This window comes from Syngnathus leptorhynchus, chromosome 18, assembly GCF_054491065.1.
Source record: "Syngnathus leptorhynchus isolate UIUO chromosome 18, UIUO_Slep, whole genome shotgun sequence".
In the NCBI taxonomy this organism is placed as follows: Eukaryota; Metazoa; Chordata; class Actinopteri; order Syngnathiformes; family Syngnathidae; genus Syngnathus; species Syngnathus leptorhynchus.
The window spans coordinates 3,813,199-3,839,211 of record NC_141212.1 but is presented as its reverse complement, the minus strand read 5'-3'; the positions used below and the strand labels follow the sequence as shown (position 1 = coordinate 3,839,211).

The 26,013-nt window shown below is 45.7% G+C and overlaps 1 protein-coding gene across 5 annotated transcripts in view; it reads left to right on the top strand.

Annotated features, from left to right (window-relative positions):
- Positions 1 to 26,013, top strand: part of klhl29 (kelch-like family member 29) — an 86,162-nt gene that overhangs the window by 20,695 nt on the left and 39,454 nt on the right. For 4 of the 5 annotated variants that reach the window (XM_085936867.1, XM_085936869.1, XM_085936870.1 and 1 more), the window contains one exon: positions 11,538 to 11,831. In XM_085936867.1, coding sequence (XP_085792993.1) covers positions 11,577 to 11,831 — 255 coding nt within the window. In that variant the 5' untranslated portion in view covers positions 11,538 to 11,576. Of the gene's footprint in view, positions 1 to 11,140; positions 11,246 to 11,537; positions 11,832 to 26,013 lie in introns of all 5 variants that reach the window. The other variant, XM_085936868.1, reaches the window with a different exon arrangement.

Sequence of the window (26,013 nt, the reverse complement as noted above, 5' to 3'; positions counted from 1 at the left end):
CGTTATTTGTTAGCTTTTTATTCATTTATCTGACCTAATTTTGCAGCTTTAAGTACAAATAGAAATGGTTGTCCATAACAACTATCACAGATTGAGATGTTTTTTGGGGCTTGTTAGCATGCTTACTAGCTCCCCGGTGGCATGTTTTGCACATTGACTGTCTTTATGAACATTTAGAAATCACCACATTGCCGCATAATAAAAACGATAAACTAAGGTTATTTGTTAGACCATATGTGGCACATTCTGCCTCTTTTTCAGCATTAAATCCATTTTGGTTATCGTTATTTATAGCATTTGTTAGCCCTTTGAAACACTTAGCATCCCCATCAAATATCGTAAGCCTTATGAACGCTAACGTTATTTGTCAGCCTGTCATCAACAAGATTGACTTGGATGTTGTTGTTTTTTTTTATCGTGTGTGAGACAATAGAATGATCCGTGTCGACAAAACCCAAGGGAACGGCACGACGAGTCGATCCTTTAGCGTCTTTACACTCTGGCAAGTGAAATAGCGCCATCAAAAGCCCGTGTGTGTGTGTGTATTCTTTTTACTCTCTCTCTCTCTCTCTCTCTCTCTCTCTCTCTCTCTCTCTCTCTCTCTCTCTCTCTCTCTCTCTCTCTCTCTCTCTCTCTCTCTCTCTCTCTCTCTCTCTCTCTCTCTCTCTCTCTCTCTCTCTCTCTCTCTCTCTCTCTCTCTCTCTCTCTCTCTCTCTCTCTCTCTCTCTCTCTCTCTCTCTCTCTCTCTCTCTCTCTCTCTCTCTCTCTCTCTCTCTCTCTCTCTCTCTCTCTCTCTCTCTCTCTCTCTCTCTCTCTCTCTCTCTCTCTCGCTCTCGCTCTCGCTCTCGCTCTCGCTCTCGCTCTCGCTCTCGCTCTCGCTCTCTCTGTGTGTGTGTGTGTGTGTGTGTGTGCACACACCCATTCACACACGGACATGTACACACAACAACAACGTAAACAAACAAGGCCATATGCAAACACAAGCAAGCACGAAAGCATGTTTACACATGGATAAAGAAACACTTGATACATCAAATACAGTGTGCATATGAGTGAGTGTGTGTCTTTCAGTCTTTTGGAAATGGTCATATTTGTCAAAAATCTGTAGCCGAATAGTGAATATTAGGGATGTTTTGGCTGTTCCACTCTAGAAAAATGCTAAAATGAGCTCCCATGAAAGCGTGCTTCAATCGAGCCCTCGGCATTCTCGCCGGCCCACACAAGAATCACCTTTCTGCCTTATGTTCCTCTTATTCGCTTCTTTAGCCGTCTTTTTTTTTCTTTCTTCCATTTGTGTTTATCGATTGCGCAGAAACAAAAAGATGCACACCTCAGCAGTTACGGCGAGGGCTTTAAAAGTTGAAAGTAGAAAGCTCAGCAAGCGGCACCAGGGAGTGAAAAGAACACTCTTGGAGGAGTTTTGGCTTTTATTTGTTTTGCTCTTTTCACTTGGCACCCTCAAGATTTTTTTTCTTCTTCTGTTTTTTCTCCTTTGGCGCCTCAAATGTTGACAGTTTTATATAGAGAGATTCTATGCCAGTGTTCATTGACTTTAGGAGGCTGACAGGATTGGGAACCGAGTCCAAGGGTGGGCAACGGACTTTGAACTCTGCGAAGGCTTTAAAGGCGGATCAGATGAGGAGGCGGCTCTTTTGATCCGCTTCATGCAAAATGCATCCACTACAAAAAGAGAAAAAGCCAACCCGTATTAGGAACACATTGGAAAGGGGGTGTAGTCGAATGTAATACTTTTTACAGTAGTAATTGAATTTTTCCAATTAATATTTTGAAAGAACCGTTTTTCCTAGAGAACCTGATATGATTTGATTTTCCCATACAAAGTTTTCTCTCCGTTGGCTGAAGTTTGTTCTGATGGAAACATGACACCAGTTTGTTGTATGGTTTGGCTGGGAGGGTTCTTCACACTGTGTGGGCTCGTTGAAAATGGAATGGAACGCACTGCAGCTCGCTGGTGCAAAGACTCTTATCTCCCCAGCCGGTCCGGCCTGACTGAGAGTTCTGTGCCGCGGTTCTGACAGAATCAGACCCGCCGAGGGCGGCTTTTTAAAGGGATATGCCGCACTCTGCGTTTATGATACTGTATGGACCTGTTTACAGGCGCAGCATTAAAGAACACTGAGGATTTTGTCAATGCCAAGAGACGAGTAACAAGAGCAGCAGCGCCGCTTCCAACCCGAAAGAAAACGTCTCGGATGGGCTTTTGCAACTTTTTATAGCAATCATCTTATAGGCCTCAATTTCTTTTCTTTGGTATTTTGATAGAGTGTTTGAATATTTCACCCGGAATTTCTTAGTGGGCTTGAATTTCTCGTTGTCGGCACAGAATGGACTCTGCTTCATGTTTGGCGGTTTAGTGTAATGGAGCATGCCGGGCGCCCTCGCAACAGAATACATAATATGCTGTAATGGTGCGTCTTTCAACAAATGCTCCACGTCTCCTTGGCGCCTTTTAATGGGCAGCTTGAAAAGGAAGAATTGATTTTTTTTTTATTTTTTTTTTGGGGCCTGTCTTGTATGTCGCTCTCGTAGCATTCTCGAGGATGTGGAGTTTAGATTCCTAGACGGTTCCTCAAAAAGTAGCGAAGCTAAATCAGCCATTTGCTTAATGAATCTACATAACTAGTGCGTATGGGATTGTTTTGTAATGTTTTCAATGAATAATATCTGTTCAACATGCATTTTTCTATGAGGAGCACCTTCTGTGAGTTTTGTAACTTAAGCACGAAGAGGATGAGAATGTGATAAGCTCCTACAGAGGAGGAGGACAATAGTCGGTGTGCTTCTGCCGGAATTCACGAGTGGCACCGCTCATCTGATTACGAGCCGCTGACAATCTTTCTGCTCGAGCTTGTGCTGGGCTACGACTAATGAGCAGTGATATGCTCTCTCTCTCTTTTCACGTCACGCTCTATTGATTATCGGAATGCTCGCCCATTCTTTACTTTCATTTCCCGTTCACCTCTTTGTCTTGTCGCATTCATTTCACTAATTTGATATTCCGACTTGTTGGCCCTACCACACGGCCAACCTCTCGTGACCCCCATATCTCTTTTCTCGTCTTTGGTTGTCATGGTAATTGTGTATAAAAAATGTGTTGTCTTTGATTGATAGTATTTAAAAAAAAAAAAATGCAAATGTTGCAGCAATTCCTTTATTTTATTTATTATATTTTCTTAAATGTAGCTCTTCTGCCACTTGCCATTTTCCATCCAGATAATGAAATCAGGCGGCGGAGGCCCTTCATCTGCTTTAGCGCCATTTGCGAGACTAAACAGCCCGCTAATTTGCCATCCTTCTCGTTGGTTAGCCTGACGCGCATTTGCATAATTTTCAGTGGGCCGCTTTCCGTCAGCCAGCCGGCGAGAGGAAGCAGGAAGCCGCCGGCGGCTTGTTTGATCCTCGTCTCAATATTTGTCTATTGGGTAAAAGGGCTTGATTAACGGGGGTGAAAAAAGCATTCCCGCCACCCTGATCGTTCCTCCTGAACAGTCAATCCCAATTTTACCGCGAGCCTCTTTGATTGCACCTCACCTTCGGGTTGTGACTCATGTCGTCGAAGAGACTTTCATCGCCTCCCGCTGACTCCCCCGTCACTTTGTTGGGTGACGTCTGGAGGCTTTGCGTCAAAGAGGAGAAAAAAAAAATGAGACACAAAACCTTCCTGGGTTATCTTTTTCTTCCCTGCACTGGCAGGTGTTCCATTAACCTTGAAGTCTGACGCCGTCTCCAAGTAGCCTCATTACCTCGTACTTGACGAGCTCTTAACTCCGATGTCGGTGTGATTTTTTTCTTTTTTTTTTTTTTTTCTTCGTTGGCGCACCAGCCTGAGAGAAGGGGGACAGCGTGACCTTCTTCCCCCTACGTTTCGCTTCCGTGCATTAATGAAGAGACGTCGGAAAAACTGTGGCGTCGGTTTCCCTTTTTTTTTTTTTCTTAATAGCTCTTTTCGGTCTCGCTGATGTTAGCGTTGAGTTCTCAAACTTTTAGGGGTGGAAACCATGACCTTGTTATCCTAAAGTCAGTTCAAATGAACTATCTGGTAGGTTGCTTGTTCTAATCTGGCTCTGGTAGCCAAGGTCAGAAATTGGATCGATAAGGACATTTCGCTACCAACATTTCCCTTTGAGATATGGCCATTCTTAAAAACGTTTTAAAAACGAGTCCTCTGTCAAGCCGCGACTCTGATTTGGACGGATACGAGCGCAAAATGTCATCTTTAGAAGTCTTTAAAGGTCACAAGAAGTCTTAGCTGATGTCCCTCTGGCAATTTTCTATGTTGACCAATGATATGACGCTCATCCCCGATGACAGTTTTGAACAGCGACTTTTCTTCTCCTATTTAGCGCAACACATTTCGGGTATTTGTTTCCCGCTAGAGAAGTCACGTCCATAGATGATGCATAAATCCCAAGCCAGGAGTCTTCATTCCCGACATTGCCTCTATCACTGTTTTTTTTTTTTTCCCGCTTCAATAGATACCAGGTGGTGTGAAAGCGCTCTTCTCTCACACCTACCTGTCTTGTCAGAAATCTCAGCAATCCTTCAATTTATTCCGCAAATGAAAATTAGTCCCTGATACCGATTTATCACAAAAATTGTCCTAACGGGTACTTTGCCAAATCTGACTAGGGAATCCTCCCAATTTGAAGGATTTGCCATAAAAGAGGGACGGCTAGGGTCCTTTCACTGCATCATTAAATGTAGACCGGCTTAATAATCCGATCAGTCGGAAAGGGGCGCCAGGTTGTCTCCTCGTACGGAATACCAAATACCGCATTTTGTCGAGATTTTAACCGCGCTTCCTCGGAATTTGCTTCACTTCATGCACAGTCATGCCTTCACCGACCATAGGTCAAAGTGCCACCGGGCGATGCCTATTTACTCAGTGTGTGTGTGTGTGTGTGTGTGTGTGTGTGCGCCATTAGCATTGATTTCCCCTTTCTTCAGGAAAAAGCACAGTAAATGCCATGCGGCTGTACCGCGGCTTGTTTTATTTATGAACAAGTTTCCCGCCGAGACGTTCATTATCTTGCGTGCTTGCAAAGCTCCCTTGTAGCAACCGCGGGAGCGACTTTTTTTTATAACCAATTCCCAAACTGCTTTTCCATAGTGGACCCAGTCGGATTTGTTACCGCGTCTTTATGCACGACCCGGGGGGGGCATTGTTGATTGCGCCCGCGGTGCCGGCTTCTCGTAAATGAGCACTTGTTAAAAAGCCGGCTTAGGAGGAAGCAGCGCCGGACACTTTGTGCGTCAGAAGATAACCTTGCTGTCGTTCCGAGGGCGCCAGAATGGCGGTACGGCGTCAAGATGATTAGAGCCGGAGCGAGGCAGATGGATTGGCCGTGCCGTTTGTGGGCGGCTAATTAAGCTTAAATTGAGCAAATTGATCAGCGCGAGGTCACCGGCGTCCTTCGGTCCGCCAACCAGCGCCGCCGGCGGGGATATGGAACTGGCGGAGCGAAACGAGGGATAAGACAATGCTGCATTTACATTAATTATATGCGGCTGTCACACTAAAAATGTCAGAAAGTTAGCTTCTCTTATGTTCCGGGCCACTTGACATTGAAATTTCGAGCCCAAGCGGCCACCATGTGAGGGAGAAAACGAAGATGTCCTAAAAGGCTCGTCGGTTTCGAGCGTGACATTTCTTCCGTCGTAAACATTCCGAGATCAACTCCAAGTAGTGTTGTAGCAATAAATGGAAGTGTTTAAGAACCGCAGCCACACCATTAAAGTGCTCTGCCAAATGGGTTCTCTCGACTGCTTTGTGTCCACTTGTAAAGTTCGGTGGTGGAGGATTAAAGCTCTTAGCTTGTTATTGTGAAGTCGCCACAGACCGTTTTTTTTTTTTGCTAACGCAATCAAAACGGTAAAAAGGGAAAATTACCGACACAGTAAGTTATAAATGATTCTAATAAGAAATATTCCGCGAGCGTGACCTGGCTCTGAACTGGCCCAAGGGGTTGGCAACCTCTCCAGCGTGGATGGAGGTCAGCTTCTCCGTGACAACAAGCTTTGATTTCCCTCTGTGTCATTTTTTACGCACGTCTCTGCTCCGGGGACACACAAATGGATGCTGTGCGGTCGACCAAGTGGCGCGCGGCGCATACTATAAGTCACTTAGCCGTCGTCACAGGCCACTCGTCCGTTTATCTCCATCCCTGCATCCATTAATCTCCCTTTACTGTAAGCCATCCGGTTAGTGGCTAGCCAAAGCCGATGAGACGGCCCATTACTTATTTAGCGCCACTTCAAAAGGGGGGCCAAACGCTGTGTGTGCGCGCACCGAGGAGACGCTCTGGGTAACAACATTTGCTGTCCAGTTTTGAAGACGCCGAGATGGAATCAAGTCAATAAAACACAAGGCACGGCGTGATGGGCCCGTAGTTAAGTGAAGGTCAAGCTGCCGGGTCGGGGCGTAATCTGCTCGCTTGGATGATGGCGGTGGTGCACATTTGAGAGGGGAAAGCCCCCCCCCCTCTGAAAGTGCTTCAATATCCACTAAATCAATGTGACCTGCGCAGGAGCACAGCACCCAGTTTGTACCGATGTACTGTAATACTCTGTTCCCCCCCCCCCCCCCCCCATATCATAGTAGACACTCGGCGACCAGAGAGGAGCTGGTTGTGATGCATTAAGAGTCTATGAGAAAGGACACGAGATAAGGCAGCCGAGCCAGTGTGTGTGTGTGTGTGTGTGTGTGTGTGTGTGACACTGTAGCCAATCACGATGATTCCTGTAGTTGACTTTATTGCACAATACTTATTGTGACCTTTTTTTAATCTTGAACTTGACAAATATTCACTATATGAAAAACTGATACAAATAAAAAATGAAACTAAAATGGAAACAAAAAAAAAAGACTTATTAGACGCACAAAAAAAAAAAGTCTCAGAAAAGCCATTTTGTTTTGAAGCAGTCATTTTTGGATCATTTTGCAATATATGCATGGAATATAATTAAGACAAAGACATTCAAATATTCCCTAAAAAACAAATACAGATTTTTTTCTCAGTTGTAAAGTTCAACAAATACTTTGAAAGTTAAAAATAAAATTACATATAAATGACTGGCAAAAACAATGCTGAAATAGCCCCCCCTCCCTTTCTCCAGCAGTTCCAGCTCCCCCACCTCCTGGTCCACATCTTGTATCACGCACCGTCACTCTGGCAACATATTAAAAAGGCGAGATAGCAGACGCTCTGTTCTTGCCAGGAAAGTGATTTAGCGCGGTCTTGTGTTGATGAAAGAACATGTGTGGTTTTTTTTTTCTTCTTCCCCCTACCACTCCTCCATCTCTCCGCTCTCCCTTCTCATTTGGCCTCCTCTTCCTCATCTTCTTCTCCTACTTTATCTCACATCGGCTCTCTGATGTCGTCCGGCAGTGTTCGCCGCTCCCTTTCTTCATCTTCGCGTGGCTGATTCTCTTTGTTAGTGGAGGGGAGAAGAAGAACAAGGGCACAAGGTTTTTTTTTGGGATTATGATTTGGGTTTGCGTCGGGGTTATGTTTTGAATTTGGGTTAGGTTTTTTTCAAGGTGACGCTTTGGGCTGGGCTCATACCATTATTTTAGAAGTAATAGGAAATGCATAAATTCTCTCAGATTTTTGACAGACCATGCAGACGGACACATACTGTCTTAATCCAGAGCTTGCAGAGGCAATTGGCAGATTATTGGACGGCAGGAGAAAGTTAAACAAGAGTGTGAAAGAAAGAATGTCGAGAAAATTAATCCCTGTTAATTAATCCCGTCAACCGTGGCTCAGCATTGTTCACTCCAACAATCGGACCACTGGGTGGGTTTAAAGACAATCACTCTGTACCTTGCTCCAGCACGAATATCATGTTTTCGGCTAATCTGCTCCGTCGATTTAAGGAGTTTGGTTTTTTTAGGTTTGGCTCACGTCCTTTCTTTTGCCAAGCGTCGGGCTGCTAAATCATTTGTAAGGAATGACAAATTAGCGTCGGAGGCCGCCGCTAATGACGGATTTTAATTATCGGCTAATCCGCTGGTCATTTTGTGATGAAGGGATCAATCATTCCCTCGTTAAAATGTCAGACAATTGTCGGAAATGAGCTCTCGCGCTCTGGGTAGCACAGCTGCTTGGCACAAAATGCCCGTTTTTTTTTTTTTTTAGATCCCCATGTTACTTGCGTATTTACACTTCAGACACCTTGACTTTTATTTCCTGCATTGAAAAACAATTTGGGCCTGTGTTCCTCAACACTCATAAATAAAAGGAATGGCAACTTGTAGTACTTTTATGACCAGCATTTCCTGATCAATACTTCTTTTTGGTCATTTGAGCCCCTTCCCCCCCACCACCAACCATGTGCTGGGCCATTAATCTCCCGAATCCCACTCCAGGCGCTCGCCGTGCGTATCTGAAAGGTCGTGTGTTCATACCGATGTAAAACGTAGACAAAGAAGGCCTTTTAGGGCAAGCTAAGCCTCGGGATGTGAGATAAGTGGTGAAAGCGAGAACCACTCCTGGGATCTTGGCGTCTTTGAAGGCAAAGTGACAGAATTTTCACCGATGGAGAGAATGTTGTCTCCACAACCTCTCTTTGTTTGGACTTTACAAAAGGAGCAGATGAAATGTAGCGTTATGTCACACGAGGGGATTCCTGGGTGCAGAGAGAGATATTTAAAAATGTGACATGTTGACACTCCGCTTTATCTTTCCTGAACCAAATTTACATTGTGAACTGTTTAATCGGCGCTCAGTGTTTAATCGTCAGTCTCCCTATGATTGCTTTCGGACGTCGACTTTGCTTCGTTTGACCTCGATTAAATTCAACTAAAGGGTCGTCTTGATCTCAATAAGTTGATGTCTTTGTTAAGAACGTCCGCGTCTGCCTGGTCCCACGCGAATATTCGAACGTTCTAACGAATCACTCGCTTTCAGTATTTGTTGCGTTAGCACTAGCAAACAAAAAAACTGCAAAAATGATATTTGTTGACAATCACAGCAGCAGGTGCTAGCTACCGTGTACGTTTTGTTGTATGGGCTTTAGCGTAGCATTAGCCACCCTGCCCGCCGATTACCTGGCAGTTTACATGTTTGTGAGTCAAATCCCTCCCAGTTGTCCTGCTAAACTGGAACTATTTAAGCCGGGCCATCCTCCGCGTCGCCATTAATCACCCAAGCAGAAGCTATTTGGGCTGCAAAACAGCAGCTTGGCCTGCAGGCTTTTTTTTTTTTTCTTCCCCGAGATGTCCTATATTTATTACAGGGCCCACTACTGACTGCCTGTTTTTTTCCAGAGCACTAATGAGCTGTAGCAATCGTAGTAGAAGTACTAATTCTCCTCAAAGCGACAGGATTAATTGTGGTGACAAATACGAAGAATCAATCCCAGGAACGTCGTGGCAGGTAAACGAGGTTCACGTTGCAGTAAATAACGTGGAGACAGTCATTGGAAAATATGTTTTGAGTTGAAATTTTGATTTCAGAACAACTATCATTGTAAATTTTAATTTTTATTCAATTTTTGAGTAGACATTTGCACTTGTTTCTGGTCTAGCTGGATCCTTCTCCGTGATTATGAGTTAGCTTTTTTTGAGAAAGTCTTGCTCAGTCAACAAAGCCAATTAGAAGAGGAGCATCCAAAAAGGTTCCTATTGCAGGGCATGTTTGCCCTTTTGTTGCTCGTGTGCGAGTGAAGCTTTTGACGTTCCTACTCCTGCACCGTTGCTCGATTTAAATGTCAGGATGAACATTGTGTTGTCCTGGAGGATCTGTCAGCAGATTCACTGCTTTGTTTGTGTGTGTGTGTGTGTGCGCGCGCGTGTCTCACGGGAGCTGCTCATTTACAGCAATATCTTGTTCCTGCAGAACTTACAGCAGATCCATTTTCGGCGAGGCTCATTTGTAGCACGCGCGTACGCCTGATGGATGAATTGATCATTAGTGCGGCAAGTGTGTACATGCGTGTGTTTGTGTGTGAAGCGGCACTGCCACCGGGTCAATAGAAGTAAACCCGATCACAGATTGGAAATGGAGTCCGTTCTCTTTGGGAGTATCGGTAGCAGGCAGATTTGGAATGTGGCAGCAAAAAGCAAACATTGCACATTTTGCCCGCACACATATGTTGGCGTCCATTCTTGCTTACACACACACACATTGACATGCACGCTTTTTTTGCTGCTGAACGCCGTTTAGTGTCTGGTAACATCCACCTGTCGCGTTCCTTCCGTCTACAAACGTACTCCCGCGTGATTTTGGTGTGGCACACGCCCGACGTGTCGCTGGGCAGATGCCATCTTTAACAGGAAGGAGTTATTTATAAAATAAAAAAAAAATCAGCTAATCACCTCCCGTCAGTGTTTGCACACCTGCATGCGCGCGCCGGCGACTTTGTCGTCTGGTTGGAAATAAACGCCGCCCGGAAAAAACCCCCCATTCCGTAAGAGCAATTATGTCTTCATAAACAAACCTTAATTGCTGAGAATGTTATGCGGTCGCTAAAGTAAAGTTCTTTAATCCATCTATGATCTCACAGCTCATTTTAAGGCTACCCGAATTAGCAATTTGATACGTCTGCATCCGCACGAGACATTTTTAATACCCGTTATGTTGTCATCCCTTGTTTCAGCTTTTCCTCCCATTGCGGTTGATTGGATATGACACAAAATGGCCGAATAGCGATTGGCAGCGCATCCCCAGGGCGCTTGTGATGAATTTAAGTTTTGATCCATTCTGGCAGAACGCACAGGTGTGCCGGGGTGTCTGCTTCCCCTCCTCCTCCTCATCTTCTTCCTCCTCCTCTTCCTCGCCGGGTCCAATTCTCAGCCACCAGTCCGCCTACACACACTCACGCAGACCTTTTTAAAGCCGACTCATAGTTATGCAGAGAATTTAAGACTCGCTAATTAAGAAGCTCAGATCCATCTGCTCGCCTCAACAATCGCAAGCGTAGCGCCATTTTTGTGTTTGGGTGACACCCGTCGTGCAGCTGCCACTTGCACGAGATAGTGTGACTTTGTGTGTCTGTTTTTTATTCAAATCGACTCCCCACGTATATTTATATATCTATAAACCCCGAGCGTATTTATTTTCTAGCAATGTTGCGGAAGATTTACTTGCTTGCCCTCTTCTCTCCTGGTCTGAAGTGTGCAGCTGCGGAGATAAGGGAGAATATTAGCTGGCGCAAACCGCCGTCATTGTTCCGCCGGACGAGCACCGTGTTCCTCTCTACGCCTCGCATATTTTTAGAGGTAATACAACTGTAGCCGCTCAGAAAATTCAAGGTTATTAAAGGAGGGGGGGAGGAGAAGGCGAGCAGGCAGGCGGACGGTGTGAAGGGAGGGGGAAAAAAAAAAAGCAGTGGGGAGTGACATCTCAACATTTTTTTTTTTAAAGCAGTTCTGCCAACTGCTTAGCACCACTTTTCAGTATTTTCTCCAAGAATGATTGGAAGTGAATTGCTCAACTACACAGATGCGCTAAATATAAAAATGCTGAAAACAAAAGACACAAATGTGACCTTTGCTTGTGCTTGTCTGGCAGGCCTGCCCTTGCTGTTCCCTCTGAGAGGACGAGGAAGTGATGTCACGCCACCACCACCGCTTTGAACGCGACTACCGAGCACCCTGGGAGCGCCGGCTCCACAATGGGGGGGCCAATCATAGCTGTGCCTCTGCCGTCATCAACGGCAACAACCGCCCGGGGCTCCTCCCCCTGCCCGTTATCCCGTCACTGCTCCCGACCCCGACGGCCGTCGTGGTGACGACGTCGGCCGGCGAGGTGGCGGTCAAGCGAGGCATCGCGCCAGCCGGCTCGGTGGCTTCGGCGTCGACCAAGGTAAGACTTCCATCACTTGTATGAAGTTTCTGCCCGCGGTTTGCTTTCCGTCTTACTTTCCCGTGGAAATGTTTCTCTGCCCGCCCGTCGTCATGGTTGGCCTCCGTCTGTCTCTCGGAGCCTGCCATCCGAACCGCTCCCGTCAACGCCTCGGTTCTTGCCAAACCATTTTCCCCCTCCCAGCCTCATCTCACATTTTCTCAGTCTGCCAAGAGCGAGGCTCGTCCTCAGAGCTATTCCCCCCCCCACCCCCACCCCACTTTGACTATGCAAATGATCCTCAGTCAGTGACAGTCTGACTTTCCTGTGAAATCAGACAAGTACGAACTACAGTGGCCCATAGAGGTCAAATAGTTTGGCATGTGACCAGACTTGATTCCACTTTCTACTTCCCAACTCCAAATCTGGGTTGATTTCGAGCCTCTTTGGGCATCGGTCCCTAAACTAGAAACGATTGTTAGCTCCAGACCGTAATGTGTGATCAAGTTACCGCAGCACTCGTCCCAGGATGCCGCTTTATTTGTTTTTTACCGGAACTTTCTCCCACCGCGTCTTCCTCGCGTAGAGCTTTTGAACAGCTCTTTGCTAAATGGGCAACGGAGAGCAACCGTGTCTAAAAGCCAAAGCGCTCGCCTCGGCTTTAATTACAACACGGGCGTCTCGGGAGCCAGCCAACACCTCCGGTGCCGGGCTTTCCATCTCGGTCCCCCCCCCCCCCCTTCTGCCATTCGGTCAAACCGGATAAAAGCGACCGGCGGGTCGGGAATACCCATCGGGAACTTCCGACACGTGTAAAAGCGACGCTCTATAATCCTCACAACCAATCACAGTGTGGATTGGCGCGACGTGGGACACGTCGGCTTGTATTTTCACCTGCGCGTGTGCGTGCATTTGTGACAAGCGCACCATCTGGCGTTATTGTCCGTTACCGATGTAAAGTTAACCGCACGGAACGGCAGACTGTAGTTAATTTGCAGTGATGCTTGTTCCACCCCTCCTCGTCTGAAGTCCCCCTGTTAATTATTTGTCAACAGTTTTCCATGTTGTCATTGCATCCGTTAAAAAAAAGAAAGAAAGTCCGAGTCCTCATAAAGACGCCTCGCGTGTCAACGCATCAAGCTAATCACGAAATAATACTAGTTGTTGACGGATTTAATGAAATGAGGGTGAGGTTGCCATTTAGACGATGAAGAAACATTTCATTCGGTGCGCACAAAAGCCGGTGTTGTTTTTCATGCGATAATTGAAGAGATGAAAAAAGAAAACGTGGCGGTCGCACTTTGATGGAGAGCCTTAATATTCATAATTCGGTTAATCACTTAAGGAAATGAGTCGCTTTTCCTTGAAAAAGAAAAAAAAACATTTGTTCAGCAATTAGCTTCGGCCATGTATGTATTTAGGAATAAAAAATGAATGATATGCGCTCTATTACCTGCCACTACCGGTCGCCTCCAATAACGGGGCTTTCCTGCTCGCTACGGAGAGCTTTCCGGAGACTTTGCACAGAGATATCAGTTCTTTTATTGTATCCGAACGAGGTAATGATGCCGCTGGAGGACAGACGGACCCGTCGTCATCTTGTCAAAGCGAGTTTCGGGCGGCACACCGGCGATCCCCGTCCGCTTTGTCGTTGCGTGAAACAACCGAGGAGCCGTGAGCCGCTAAGTCCCCGAAGGGAAAGCGAGATGTTCAAGGAGTTACGGCGGCGTAAGAAAGAACAGCCGCCTTTTTCCCCAAAGCTTATTGAGCTGTCAGGTTGCAGTCCCGGCCGCAGAATATCGATTTCCCGTCGCATGTCCAAATCCGGTCGGAATCTTCCACTCTTTTACCCCAAACTTCTGCAACGTACTCAATTTTGACTACATGTCTCGTTTGAAGAACTCATATTCATTTTTTTTCTGGCAACTGCTTTGCATCCGTGTTGCGTGCGGTTCATTTTAAAAAAGCAATTGTGAGTTTATGGACGCAACCTGTTAGGCCAACATCATTAATATACCTCAGAAAGAAACCAGAGGAGACAATAAATAAGTTGTGCTGTTTGCACGGGGGACCGGACAGGCCTCATAATGAAGACGTAGTGTGCGTGCGCGTGACACCGCGTGGCCGTGCCTGTACTTGAGCGCGTTTCATTAAGCTCATTTAAACGAGGTCGTTAAGCCGATGAAATGAGGCCCTATATATTTGGGAGTGGGTACAAAAAAAACAGCACTCGGAAGGAAAGTGTGTGCGCGCGTGTGCCTTTGTGTGTGTGTTCCTGGGGGGGGGAACGTCTGCATTGCCGTCAAGTATGCCTTGGCGCTAGCATTAAGTGCAATAACCACTGTAGCATCCTGATAGCGCTCTATGAACAACTTGACAATAGCGGCTATTAGGATGCTTTAATTAGCTCTCGCCCAGCTTTAAATAACAAGTAACGACCGCCCACACTACACACACTCGCACGCGGACACTATTCAAACCGTAGAGTACCAACGAGTACCGCCTCATTAAGGGGTTCTCGATATAGTCTGGGCTGGTGGAGCTGACATGTGACAAAGTGCAAATAAGCCCCTGTAGGTTTCCAACCTGTAAAACTAACAACAAAAATAGAAGTCGTTTGTACCGAGGTGTCTGGAAATTCCAGCCATCGACCTTCCAAATTTGATTTGTTTTAATTTGGGTAGTGTACGCTGGCCAACACGCAGATAAGAAATGTTTTTGTCGTGTCATAAACAACATCGGAACACAAACGACGCAGCAACACATGGGGACAGACAATAGAATAATCCTCCTAGGCATAAATCGGTCATCGTCATGCAACACCGATGCGAGGCCGCTGTCGGAAAGAAGACTCGTTCAACTTTAAAGTCGTGGAAATCTGGGGGTGGGAAAAATCGATGTCGCGGTGGTCACGGTGCTAGAGTGGAGTGTGCAAATTTGCCTTATAAATTCCCTTTTATAACTTATAAATGTCTCCTAGGCCTTAGATTTAAGAGACCACACACGCGCGCACGCATTAGACAATGTGATTGTAACCTCCCCCGGCTGCACCTCGCAGTCATCCGATTACGGCCTAGTGGGAAATAACAGTCGACGCGTTGGAGGAGCGAAGCAACGCGCCGCCTCGCAATTAGCCGGCAAATTGAAGCTAATAGTTTGGCGAGTTGAGAAGCAACACTTTGCAAAAGTAATTGCACAAGTAATTAGCATTTAGATGATGAGGGTTCAGAAATGCTTCCGCAGGTATTGTGTAGCGTTTAATCTAATAGATTTAATCTTATATATTGATTTGGTGTGTGTGGAAGGAAATCTCACCGCGTTAACCTCTAATTCATTTTTTGCCTTTTTTTATTTTTTGTTCCGAGTTATGCTTTTAAAGTCGCTTGGACTTTTAACTTTGTTACCGAGCAAACTAGAAGAATAAATTGAGTTAATGGTTAGGGGAAGAGGAACGAGGCAATTTTTTTTACTCAATTCATATTGAATTTGGAACAAGAAAAATTAAAGAAAATACATTAAATAAATGGGGAAAAAATAGCCGAAAACTAATAAATATTTACAAAGCCATACTACATTAAAATGAGAAGATTAAAATGAAAAAAATGAATGGAAAAAATCTATTAAATTCTATTTAACTAAATTTCGGTAAAATTAAAAAAAATGAATTTGTCTCTAAATTTGACCTGAAAAACTGCTGCAGAATTTTTTGCTTTTAAATCTGATCATCTTAATAGAAACCACACACTCATTTTCCTTTTTTTGTATTCTCCCCCCCCCAAAAAGTTAAAACCTACAAGACAACATGTGCCTTTTAAATTTGCCAGCTCAGAAGCGCACGGATTATTAATAATTCATTGCTCTCATTTTACGCCTGTGAACATTTTGCACGCTCCTCTTTTGACTTAAAAAAATATATATACATTTTACACATTTTCACCCCAAATGAGGAAAAACAAAAGCAAGGTGGCTGAGTGGAGAATAAAGTCGCATTGTTATCCAAAAACAACAAAGTGTTTAATTCTGCCGTGCGTCACGCTGAACTGATTCATCAACACAGGAACGGGAAGAACAACGTTTTTCCATCAAGACTTAATCCGATAGCAAGAAGCCTCTTGTCGTCTGCTTGTCCCGGTTAGTGAGAGTAAAGCAAGCACCAAACTCTTAATGAGATAAAAAAATAAAAGAAAAAAAAGTGAGTTTGCAGTCATTTGTTGGGCCAGAGTTGAGGTCAGACCACAAAAGGCTGATTAAGTCTCACCCTATTAGAATCTGCATTTAAAAGGCGATCAATTATTTATAATGTTGAATACGAAAATGGCTGGCTGGGAAACCCCAAAGCAACGACACCACAATGGAATCAATGGAAGAATAATAATAATCATAAAAAATGGCTTGCTGGCCTTGGTGAATATGATTAAAAATGAGAATAATAAATACAGTGCGGTTTCCTCGCTGTGTTTAAAACTGGAGAGAATATGAATAAAATTAGACTAATGTGCGCGTGCCTATTGGGAGCAAAATGGCCAGAATTTATTCCGAGCAACCGGTTTGTTCATCCAAAAGCGCACCTTTAAAAATTACATACATAGTTAACTTATATAATGAAATCTGCCACTAGTTCTCTTAAATTATTATTTTTTGGCATGTTGAGTTATAGAAATGAGGCAAAACATTTTCTGTTTGAAAATATTGATTTTCACCTTCCGCAAATGACTCTGGAATTTACTATCCCCCGCGATAATACCAAATTTGCATTGTAAAGACAAACGCGCTAACCTACAGGATTTTTTTTTCACGGAAATGTAATTGCTCCATCGTTCAGTTTCCTCGTACTTTCAAGGCGGCGAGCCTCGGAGCTGACAACAGCTGTCTTTGCTAATTTATTTCATTAGCACTTTGCAAACTCTTCGTAGTCGCTCGCTAGCCTCCGGAGAACGAGCCAATTATGAACGACGGAAGGGAGAAGAAAACAAATAAAATCGGGCAAAGTTAAATTTTCACCTTTGACGAAAAGCCTCTCACGCACGCTTGAGCGGTGGGGCGAAACGGCGCCGCTGACAGATGACTGCAACAAATCTAAGACGACAGCCACTCGGATCTGTCGGCGGACGGACGGCGACGAGCCTCTCGACACGCTCGCCCTGTCTGACGAGCTCGCCCGCCGTCCTTCGCTGACAGTCCCGAGGAGGACTCGAGAAAACGGACCGTCGTTGAGTTCCATGACTGGAAAGTCAATTCAACCTTTTCGCACCGCACTTAACAGGAAGCAGCGGATTGTCGACATTTTGTATGTTGAGTCGAGCCGAGCTCGTTTGATTCTTATTTAATTCCCCTCAGTCTCCCTCCGACTCCAAATTGGCTTCTTCCCAACATGTCAAGAAGTAGATACAGGAGACCCCTTGTTCTCTTGTGTTGTCTTCGTTTGTTAGCATCAGTGGAGTTTCAACTCCTGTGATTTGCTTTTCGACCCGCGAAGCCTATTATGGCGAGCGTTGACAAAGTCACCGTGACATAAATAGACATGGCGGGGCCGCATCTAGTCTTTCATCCCAGCGTGATATCCAGTGACTGCTTATTAGATTGAACCATCGGAGCCCCGTCGGCTCGGAGCCACGCTCGCGAGCCAGACGGTTTGTTTCCATTCCCGCCCGTGTGGCCAAATAACAAAGCCGATTGTTGGATCGCCGCTTTGGAAAAGTCTCTCGGTTGGCTTTATTCGAAGGGACAAAAGCGGCGATGCCAAAGGTCAGCCGGGACACGGCGGCGATTGTACGTAAACCTCAGCGACATCCCAAGATTGCCATACGCCACACAGATAAGGTTCATCTAGTCGCCATTGTCCTTTTGTCGCCGCTTTCATTTTTTTCTCTCTTCTTCTCGGCCGTCAATAACGCTTGATGTGTGCCTTGATGGCGGATTCATGATAAGCATCTCATTGAATCCTATTTTTTATCGATCGCATCACGCACCGACTACGACGTCTGGCAATGCCGATGAGGTCGCTCGGGCCATGTCGTCGTAAGCTGTTCCGAGAGATAATCGATTCCCTATAGCCCAAAGATGATTTGTTTACATTTACGTTCAAATATTTTTACTTTATAAAAAAAGTGTTAAATAAATGTATTGATGATTGAAGACAGTGACAGTTAAAATATCTCATTAAATTCAATTTAGAATTGTTCCATTTGACATCATTCATAAGCCCCTTTAAATATACTTCTATGGATGAAATGAAATGAAAGCAATGCAAAATAACTCTTTGTAAATCGCTTTGATAATGAGACACGATGATCACGCAGTCCATGATTGAGAGCAGACTGCGGACATTTTGTCCTAATCCAGGCCCGCCGGCGCGCTGGGATTGGTTGCCGAGCAGACAACTGACTCAGCATCTCCTTGATTAACAATCACCATTCAACTTTCCACGCGGCCTCCTTAAAGGGAAAAAACGCTGCTTAATCCTTTTCCCCCCCTCTCTTGCGGCCGTCTGCTTGAAAGCAGATTTGTTTGTCGACAAACACGGCGACGTTCGCATTCCTGAATGGAAAGCGATGATGGCGACGGAGCCAAATAAAATCAGGTGCAGTCATCGGCGCAGATGAGACAGCTTATGGACGTTGCCTTGAGCAACAACAGACGTGCTCGTAGGCTGCCAACTAAATCATGGGGCCCATTTGATGTTATTTTTTTTTTTTCCCTAGGAAGTAAAAATCCAATCCAAAAAGCAAAACAGGAAGTGGCACTTTTTATGGGTAGGCTAATAGTTCCCCTGCGTGGCTTCTCAAAGCTGTCTTTAAGCAAATTTACATTTTGGACCACAACTAATATGCACATCCCTGAAGAACTTTCAGGGAAGACACCGCTGCTTCTGCATATTGCGAATTTACCTCCAATTTATTCTGAAACCTCAAACTGAATATCGTTGACCCCTAACCTGAAAGCCCCAATGACAATATTACCACCCAAAGACTAAAATAAGAGTCGCTCGACTCAATTCACCTTCCGGTGTAGCGTGACAAATTCTCCCAAAACCAAGGGCGCACCACTAAAGGAGAGATTTCTCCCTCGTGGTCGTTTTGTGACGGATCATTTTCTCAGGAAGAGGATTTGCTGACATTTTCACCATTCAATGCAAATAGCAAGCGGCGAGTCCGGGACGGGATGAGACTAGTGGCGAGAAGCTAATAAATCAAATCCAGGCAGCAGAGTGTGAAGGTGGTTTACTTTTGGGATCCTCCAAGGGGGGGGGGGGGGGAGTAAAAAAGTAAGTCGGGAAGGCTGCCTCTGCTTTGTGGATTTATGAAGGACAATCCGGTTGTCTGTTTGTGTTCTCATATATACGCGAGAACGGTGGAATTGGCGAATAACAAGAATACAAATTCCATCCTTTGAAACTTTGGAGAAGCAAAATTCTTGGGACACACCAACCCCAACTTTTTCCTTAAAACCCAAACTCCTATTTGTAAAACTACTCCAAACCGTCGCCTAATTCTATTATTAAGCCAACCTTGCCCGTGAAGTTTAAAAGAAAAGTTTTTTTTTTTTCTTGTTGTTGATTAAGGCAGCTCTTGTCGCTTCCCCGTTGCGACAGCCGCGGTATGAGGTCTGTGTACCGGATCAATGGGCCAACCAGATGCAATGCTAGATGAGGTATTTCCACGACGCACCTCATTGATCGCCGCTGTCGATGCTTCGCTAGTGACACTTAATTGTGCGAGGAGAAAAACTTTTTTTTTTTTGCCCTCCTGCTTTTCAATCAAATACAAATTGGCTTTTGAGAGAAAAAGAACGGTGCGTAGCTTCGGACCGATGATGGAGCGATCCATCAATCTAGCAGAATCTCTGCTGGGTGCTGAAATCCAGCGCTGGTTGATGGGATCCTTTCATAATAAAAAGAGGCAGTGGGGAAAAAAAAAAAATGATAGTGCTCGGTGGAACAGAAAGCTCCACGTGGCCTTGCGGCGTCTTAATGGAACGCCGGCAGCCGGTATTACACAGACGCTCTATCAGAGCCCATCAAAGCACGGGATGTATCGCGGCGGAATATCAAACACGGCCATCTTGATTGTTTACTACGCCTCTCTGCTCAGCTGCCCACGCTGAATTTATGCCGCTGCGTTGCGGCTGCAAAACAAATCGAACTCTGGTAGTTGGTAAAATCCCAAAGTCAACTCTAGGAAAAGCCACCAAATTGTAAAATCAACTCGTGTGTCGTCGAGACTCAAATTCAATCGACCGCCATAGAAGTACAATCGTCTCACTGCGACCACTCCAGAAACATTTCAACTTATGTGAGATTTACTCCACAGAGCGAGCGCCGAGGAGCGGCAATCTCCCCGGTGCGAATAAGCATGCGGAGAAGGGGCGGATTTGAACGATCAAATTAAAGGATTAAACCATGTATGAAATCCATGTTTCAGTGGGCTCTTGGCACAAAGACACTTTGAGGAGGAATATTATGCTTCAGCAGATAAAAGACTTCGGCTTTGGCCCGTGTTTAAACCCAATAAAATCCTTCCGCGCTCACTCGGTTAATATGGCAGTGCTTGTGTTTCGCCCAGCATGGATGCAAATGACTCTTGCCCGAAATTTTCAGAAGGGTGACTCGTAATTGCTTTTGCCCGCTGCGCCTTTTCAACTTCGACTCGGTTTATGTCGCTTAGACCTTGACGTCCGGCCGAATACTTTTGAGACAAAAAGGATGAAAACCGATAGTTTTGCTTCCGTTCGACTCGTCTGACCTCAACGTTTAACCCAGTCCGTCACGATTTGACCCCCGCGAGGACCATCAAATGTTTCGCTGCTAATTAAATTTGCCGCCTATCGCTTTTAGGACTGGCGTGATGCTTACCCTGAAATATCTTCTGCCATGTGTATAGACTAGCATTAGCATTTGAAGCGCTCACATTGTTGGCATCCCGCCTAGAGGTGGTTCCAAGCCCACAAAACACTCAAAGCAGAGTCTGTTTTGTTTTCTCCCCACCTGCTGCACTCTAAAAACCCCCCCACCTCGCTTGTGCCGTGTCAGACCCCCGACCACGGCAGGCGTGCTGGGAGCCCCCCCGGGGTTCTCGCTGACCGCTTCATCTTGTTGGATAAAAAGCCGCCTTTGAGCGGAGCTAGCGGGGGGCCCGGCGTTGTCTTAGCCCCCCCAGGAGGGGAAGCTCAAAGGTAGGAATGAAGCCGCCCAGACAATATTTTCAAACAAAGGTGCGTCGCAGTTTAACCTTAAACTAGCAGCTTTTAAAAACGATTGAGGACCGGCGCGCTGGATTGTTTTCAAAAGGAAGTCAGACAGCTAGCTTCTTTTATTTACACACCAGCAATGGGAATTTATTTAACAGTCACACTTCTTACTCCCGCTTTAAATTTCTTTGCACTATTGCGCAATATTTCCAGCTAAATAAGGGACTCGAGTACGGACTTTATGAATGCGTTGTAGCGTAATATGCTATCGTTATTGCTAAACTGCGGCTAGCCAGCTGTTTCATTGACTTCCAATCCCGGCCTTGAAGAATGCACTCGTTGCATTTTGAAGCATTATCTCGCTAATTAGGCGCATTTGTGGCAAAAGAGTCGCCACGGGCGGCGCCTCAGGTTTCCCGACCCGATTGGACGTCTGTGTTGTTGTTTGCCTCAACCGCTTGAGCTTAATCCCGCTCATGTCGGGTAAACAAAAAGCAGCCGCGCTTGATTTGATGTGCTTTGAAGGCACTTCAGAGCGCCTTTTTCGAGCTTTTTGTCAAAGCAGCACGGGGGCTGGCTACTGGTTGGCTGGACGAATTGCCAGTTTTTTAATTTGTATTTTTGGTCACTTTTTACCCCACCTCGTCCTAATATTCTTGTATTTTGTGTGTGTATAGACCAGAATTTTTTTCTTCTCATTTGTTGCTGCCAAGCTGCCTTTATCTGAGGCTAACTCAATCTGGTCAGTGTATATCGACTCCCCTCGCGGGTGTTCATCTATGAGGTACTGACAGACTGTTGGATCGTTCCCTCCCCAAACGCTCAGCAGTCACGGCCCGCCGGAGCCCCGCGTGTCACTCGGTCGGTCGCAGCAGGGAGCCCCCGATAAACTTAAAAGCGTGACGCGAAGAAGCTCAACGCGGTCAACTGCTCGATGCCTTGGGACGGGGCCTCTTCGACGCCTGTCTGGCACAAACAAGAACACAAAAGGAAGGTTGCGAGCCCTGCGAGGTCTGAGCACTCGGACGATATTAGCTCCGCTTTCCCACTCGAGCATATCGGCAATCTCGCAATTTCAGCGTCCGAGCCTTCGGCGGCGGCCCTCCCTCCAGGGCTAGAAATCACCCAGCGTATCCGTAGCCGCTCCACGGAGCATCAACGCGATATAAGCCCGGCAGACGATAGTGTTATTTTCATGATGCCAGTCTACCGCAGCCGCCCCGGGGTCAGCGTTAAGTGTGAGAAGGATGTCAGATGCGTATGTTACGATGCTTGGAAACATGGGGCTTGGCAGTCCTGACAAGTAGCAATTAAAAAAAAAAAAATATATATATATATATATATAAAAAGAAAACCAATGTCGCCGATGAACGCAGCCGATTTTCTATCGCCACCTGCATGTGTTTTTTCTTCCTCTCCATCTTTGTTGACACAGTTGCGCCTGATGTGCTGCAGTATTACGGTCCAATAGATTGGACACGGCGGTATGCGGGGACGCCCGGGACTAATCGGTTTCACATTCAGGCGATCACCATGGAGATTAACTCTCCCCTGTAACGGGACGTGACTCGTTAATTCTTGCTCACATTCAGGTCTTGGTTCTATATAATTTTGATATATCTATAATGTAAAAAAACAAAAAAAAATTGCGGTGAGAGCGATCGCTCATGGGGCGACGCGGTGAGTCTGCGTGATGGATGTTTCTGGGAGAAGAGCCATTATTCCCATCAGTTTCCACATTTCAGCCAAGTCCGGCGTGTCTGTCCGTGCTTGGCCGAAGGAAAAGGAGAAAAAAAACCCAGCCCTCTTGCAAGCAGATGGATTTCATGAATTTCATTTCCTTGCATACTCTTCCTCCTCCCTTGTCCTTGTGTGTTGTTACAAGCCGACTTTGTTAGTGGATTATGCGATATAGAGAAGGCGGCCTAGACTATTTCTCATCATATTTTTGTATTCTTTCTGAATACTTTTTTGTGTGGTATTTTTAACTAATATTTTTGAGCAGGATTAGCAAGCAGATGGACTTCCATGAATTTACACTCTCACGATCCTGCTCTTCCTTCCTTGCGTGCAATTACAAACCGGTGTTATTTCTATGTAGGGAGCAATATCGAGTCTTGATTAAATTTGTTTGCGCGCGTCTCCCGTGAGATAGTGAGCATATTTGTGGAGGTGGTAGTGCATTTTAATGTCAGCAACACCGCACATGTCCAGTTGTGTTGGAAGAGACCATTGCAAACTGGTTCTCTTAATTTGTGCTGCTCTGTGATTGGCCAATTTGTGCATCTGATGTGACGATGCATAATATTTGTTTGCGTGGCTATTTGAGCAATTATCTTTCCTTTGTTTAAAGATGATCAATGACTCAAGGCAGTCAGAAATCCGCCGCGTGCTAGACAGATGGCGGCGGGCTGCAGACATGAGGTTCTGCTCGGCTCGAGACCAAGACGGCGACAGATGTCACCTGACACAATCACCATCGAGATGAGGATGTCGCTTGGGGGTGTGTGGGCGTGTGACATCCCAGTGTTGTCTGGTGTCTCGTCGCCAAGCCGCAAACTGAGCATTGGATTTTGACGCCACGCTAGGCCCCACATCCCTCCTCGTGATCCAAAATGGCCGACTTCCTGTTTGTTTGTGTGAAACTGGCAATACAGCTGGTTTATTATTTTTTTTTAAATACAAAGCGTCCATCATCATAACTGATTTGCTAATATAAATGCATCATCTGCATTTATGTACGCTTTTCCCCCATGCTGTGTTTTATTGAGCAAGTTATTATAAATATAAATATTTACTGTTGCAATATCTTTTTATTGCATTATATTACTTTGTGCTTTGTATACCTCCGCTGCAACACCTCATTATGTATGCATTTAGGAATAAACACAGGGATTTTTTTTTTTATTAGTATTATTATATATGTTCCGATAATTTGATTGTAGCAATATTTCTATATGGCTTCATCCCGCTGGGAGCCAATATTTCCAGTTTGAATAACTGAGGATTATCATTTTCCTTTTATAAGGAACGTTGCAGGTTGATCGAATGAAGTGTCTGGCTACTCGTGACATAATCGCAGTACGGCATGTACTCAGGTGTTTCCGTTCGACCCCCGGCCATAGCCCCAAATGGCTTTGGCGCAGGCTCGAAAATTATTTATATGGCTCCCCCCAACTCACCCAGCAGATGCTTTTTGTCCAGTCGGCAGAAAGCATCCGCTGGCCGATGATAATAGGCCACCCTCAATTGATCCAACTGGAACCACATAGTACAAAATAAAATGGAGAGAAAATGTCAGCCGCCGTCACGCAACCTCCACTTGCTTCATACTTGTCTCCTCGCAGCATGTCCACCGTCTTAATAAATAAATCCGGGGCTCCTGTGTGTGTGTGTGCACTGGGAGTAGGCGTGCACAGACACACAGCAATATTTACTGTGTGTGGTCATGGCCAAGTTTTGTTTGTATTCCTTTCGGTGCATCATCATTTTCTGGTGTGTGTTTGCAGTCAGTCCACATGCACGGCTCGCTTTTTTTTTCTCTCCCCACTTTATTTACCAGTTCATTGTCTCCGTCAAGCGTGCTAGTTGGTTTCTACTTTAGTTATTCAGTTTGTTGGTGAATGAACTAGATTTTTGTTAGCTAGCAAGATGATTATTTGTATGTTAGTTTGTTCGTTTTCGTGGGACAGTGACCCGCTAGAACCAGCAGATGGTGCTGTGGAAGGTACTGTCGCTCCCGCTCCACGCACACGCTGCTGCAAATGGAGATGAAGCTAACCAAAGTATGCAACAAATAAGGTGTTTGTTTTTGGGTAAACTCTTATTACTCTTAATGAGGCCATGTTTGCGGGTTCGGGCTAAGTCAGAGGGTCACATTCTGCGCGTTAATGATGAGTTTTCCTCCACCGCAGAGCATGAGGAGGAAGCTTGCTCATTAAAACAAATAGGAGGGCTGGAACGAGCGGCTCCTCACCTTGGATATGCTCGGGAATCTTGCCCGCCCCCCTCCCCTCCCCTCGAGTCTTTGAGATGGAGCAGTACTGTGAGTAAAGCGTTTGAGTTGACAGCTTGTAGTGGACAAAAGAAGCTGACAGCTCATCTTCCCGGGCTTCATTCCCTCGCTCCATCACTCCTTTGTCTCTGCTTTTTTTGGGGGGGGGGGTCTTGGGCTTCCACCGTACACACGCAAAAGTGTACACACACACAGCTGTCAGAGAAGCTCCAGTTGGGATTTATCTCCGAGTGGACACGCATTCAACTTGTCTGCCCGTGTGAAACTGAGTTTTCATCCCAAAACACAGCATTGTTGCAAAGGGTGTTCCCCAGGGTCCCGTTTCGGGTTTACTTCTATTGACAATTTATTTTACAGCTGCTGTCACACAAACACAAGCCGCCTCGTGATCACAAACGTACGATTGTTTGAAGTGTACCGAAGCAGCCTCGGGCCATGAGCCACATGCTGCTTCACCAAATCTAAAAACCTCATCTGATATCATGTCGAGGTCTGTTTTGCAACTTCTACTCTTTCTACTTTTGGTTAGACTCACATTTTTGAAATCCAACCGCAGCCTTGCTTTTGAAGACTTGGGCCTACTACGTTATTACAACTACTACAGTAATACTGTTACTAGTACTGGTTGGGTTCTGTATGATAAAGCTGCTTGTGAATTCTGAAGCCAAGCTGCGTCGCTGCGGGGTCAGGCAGGATAATGGAATGAAGGGCCGGAACGCCGCTCGGAGGGGATCCGGGTCTTTTCTATTAACTTCAAGGCCAAGCGGAGGGGAATCCGGCTTCAGCGCCGAACCCTTGAAAACCCCTAGCACTCCGTTGAGCCCAGATTCCGAAGCGGCGGTTGAAATGGGGGGGAAAAAGATGTCCCACGGGGGGACTGGCTGTGATTGAGCCAGCGTTACATCAGCCTGCACTCGCACGATAACGTTTCTTCGTCACTAAAATGCTATTTTTCACATAGCAGGTGGGAAAATAGAAAATATTTGTTTTGATAGACAAAGC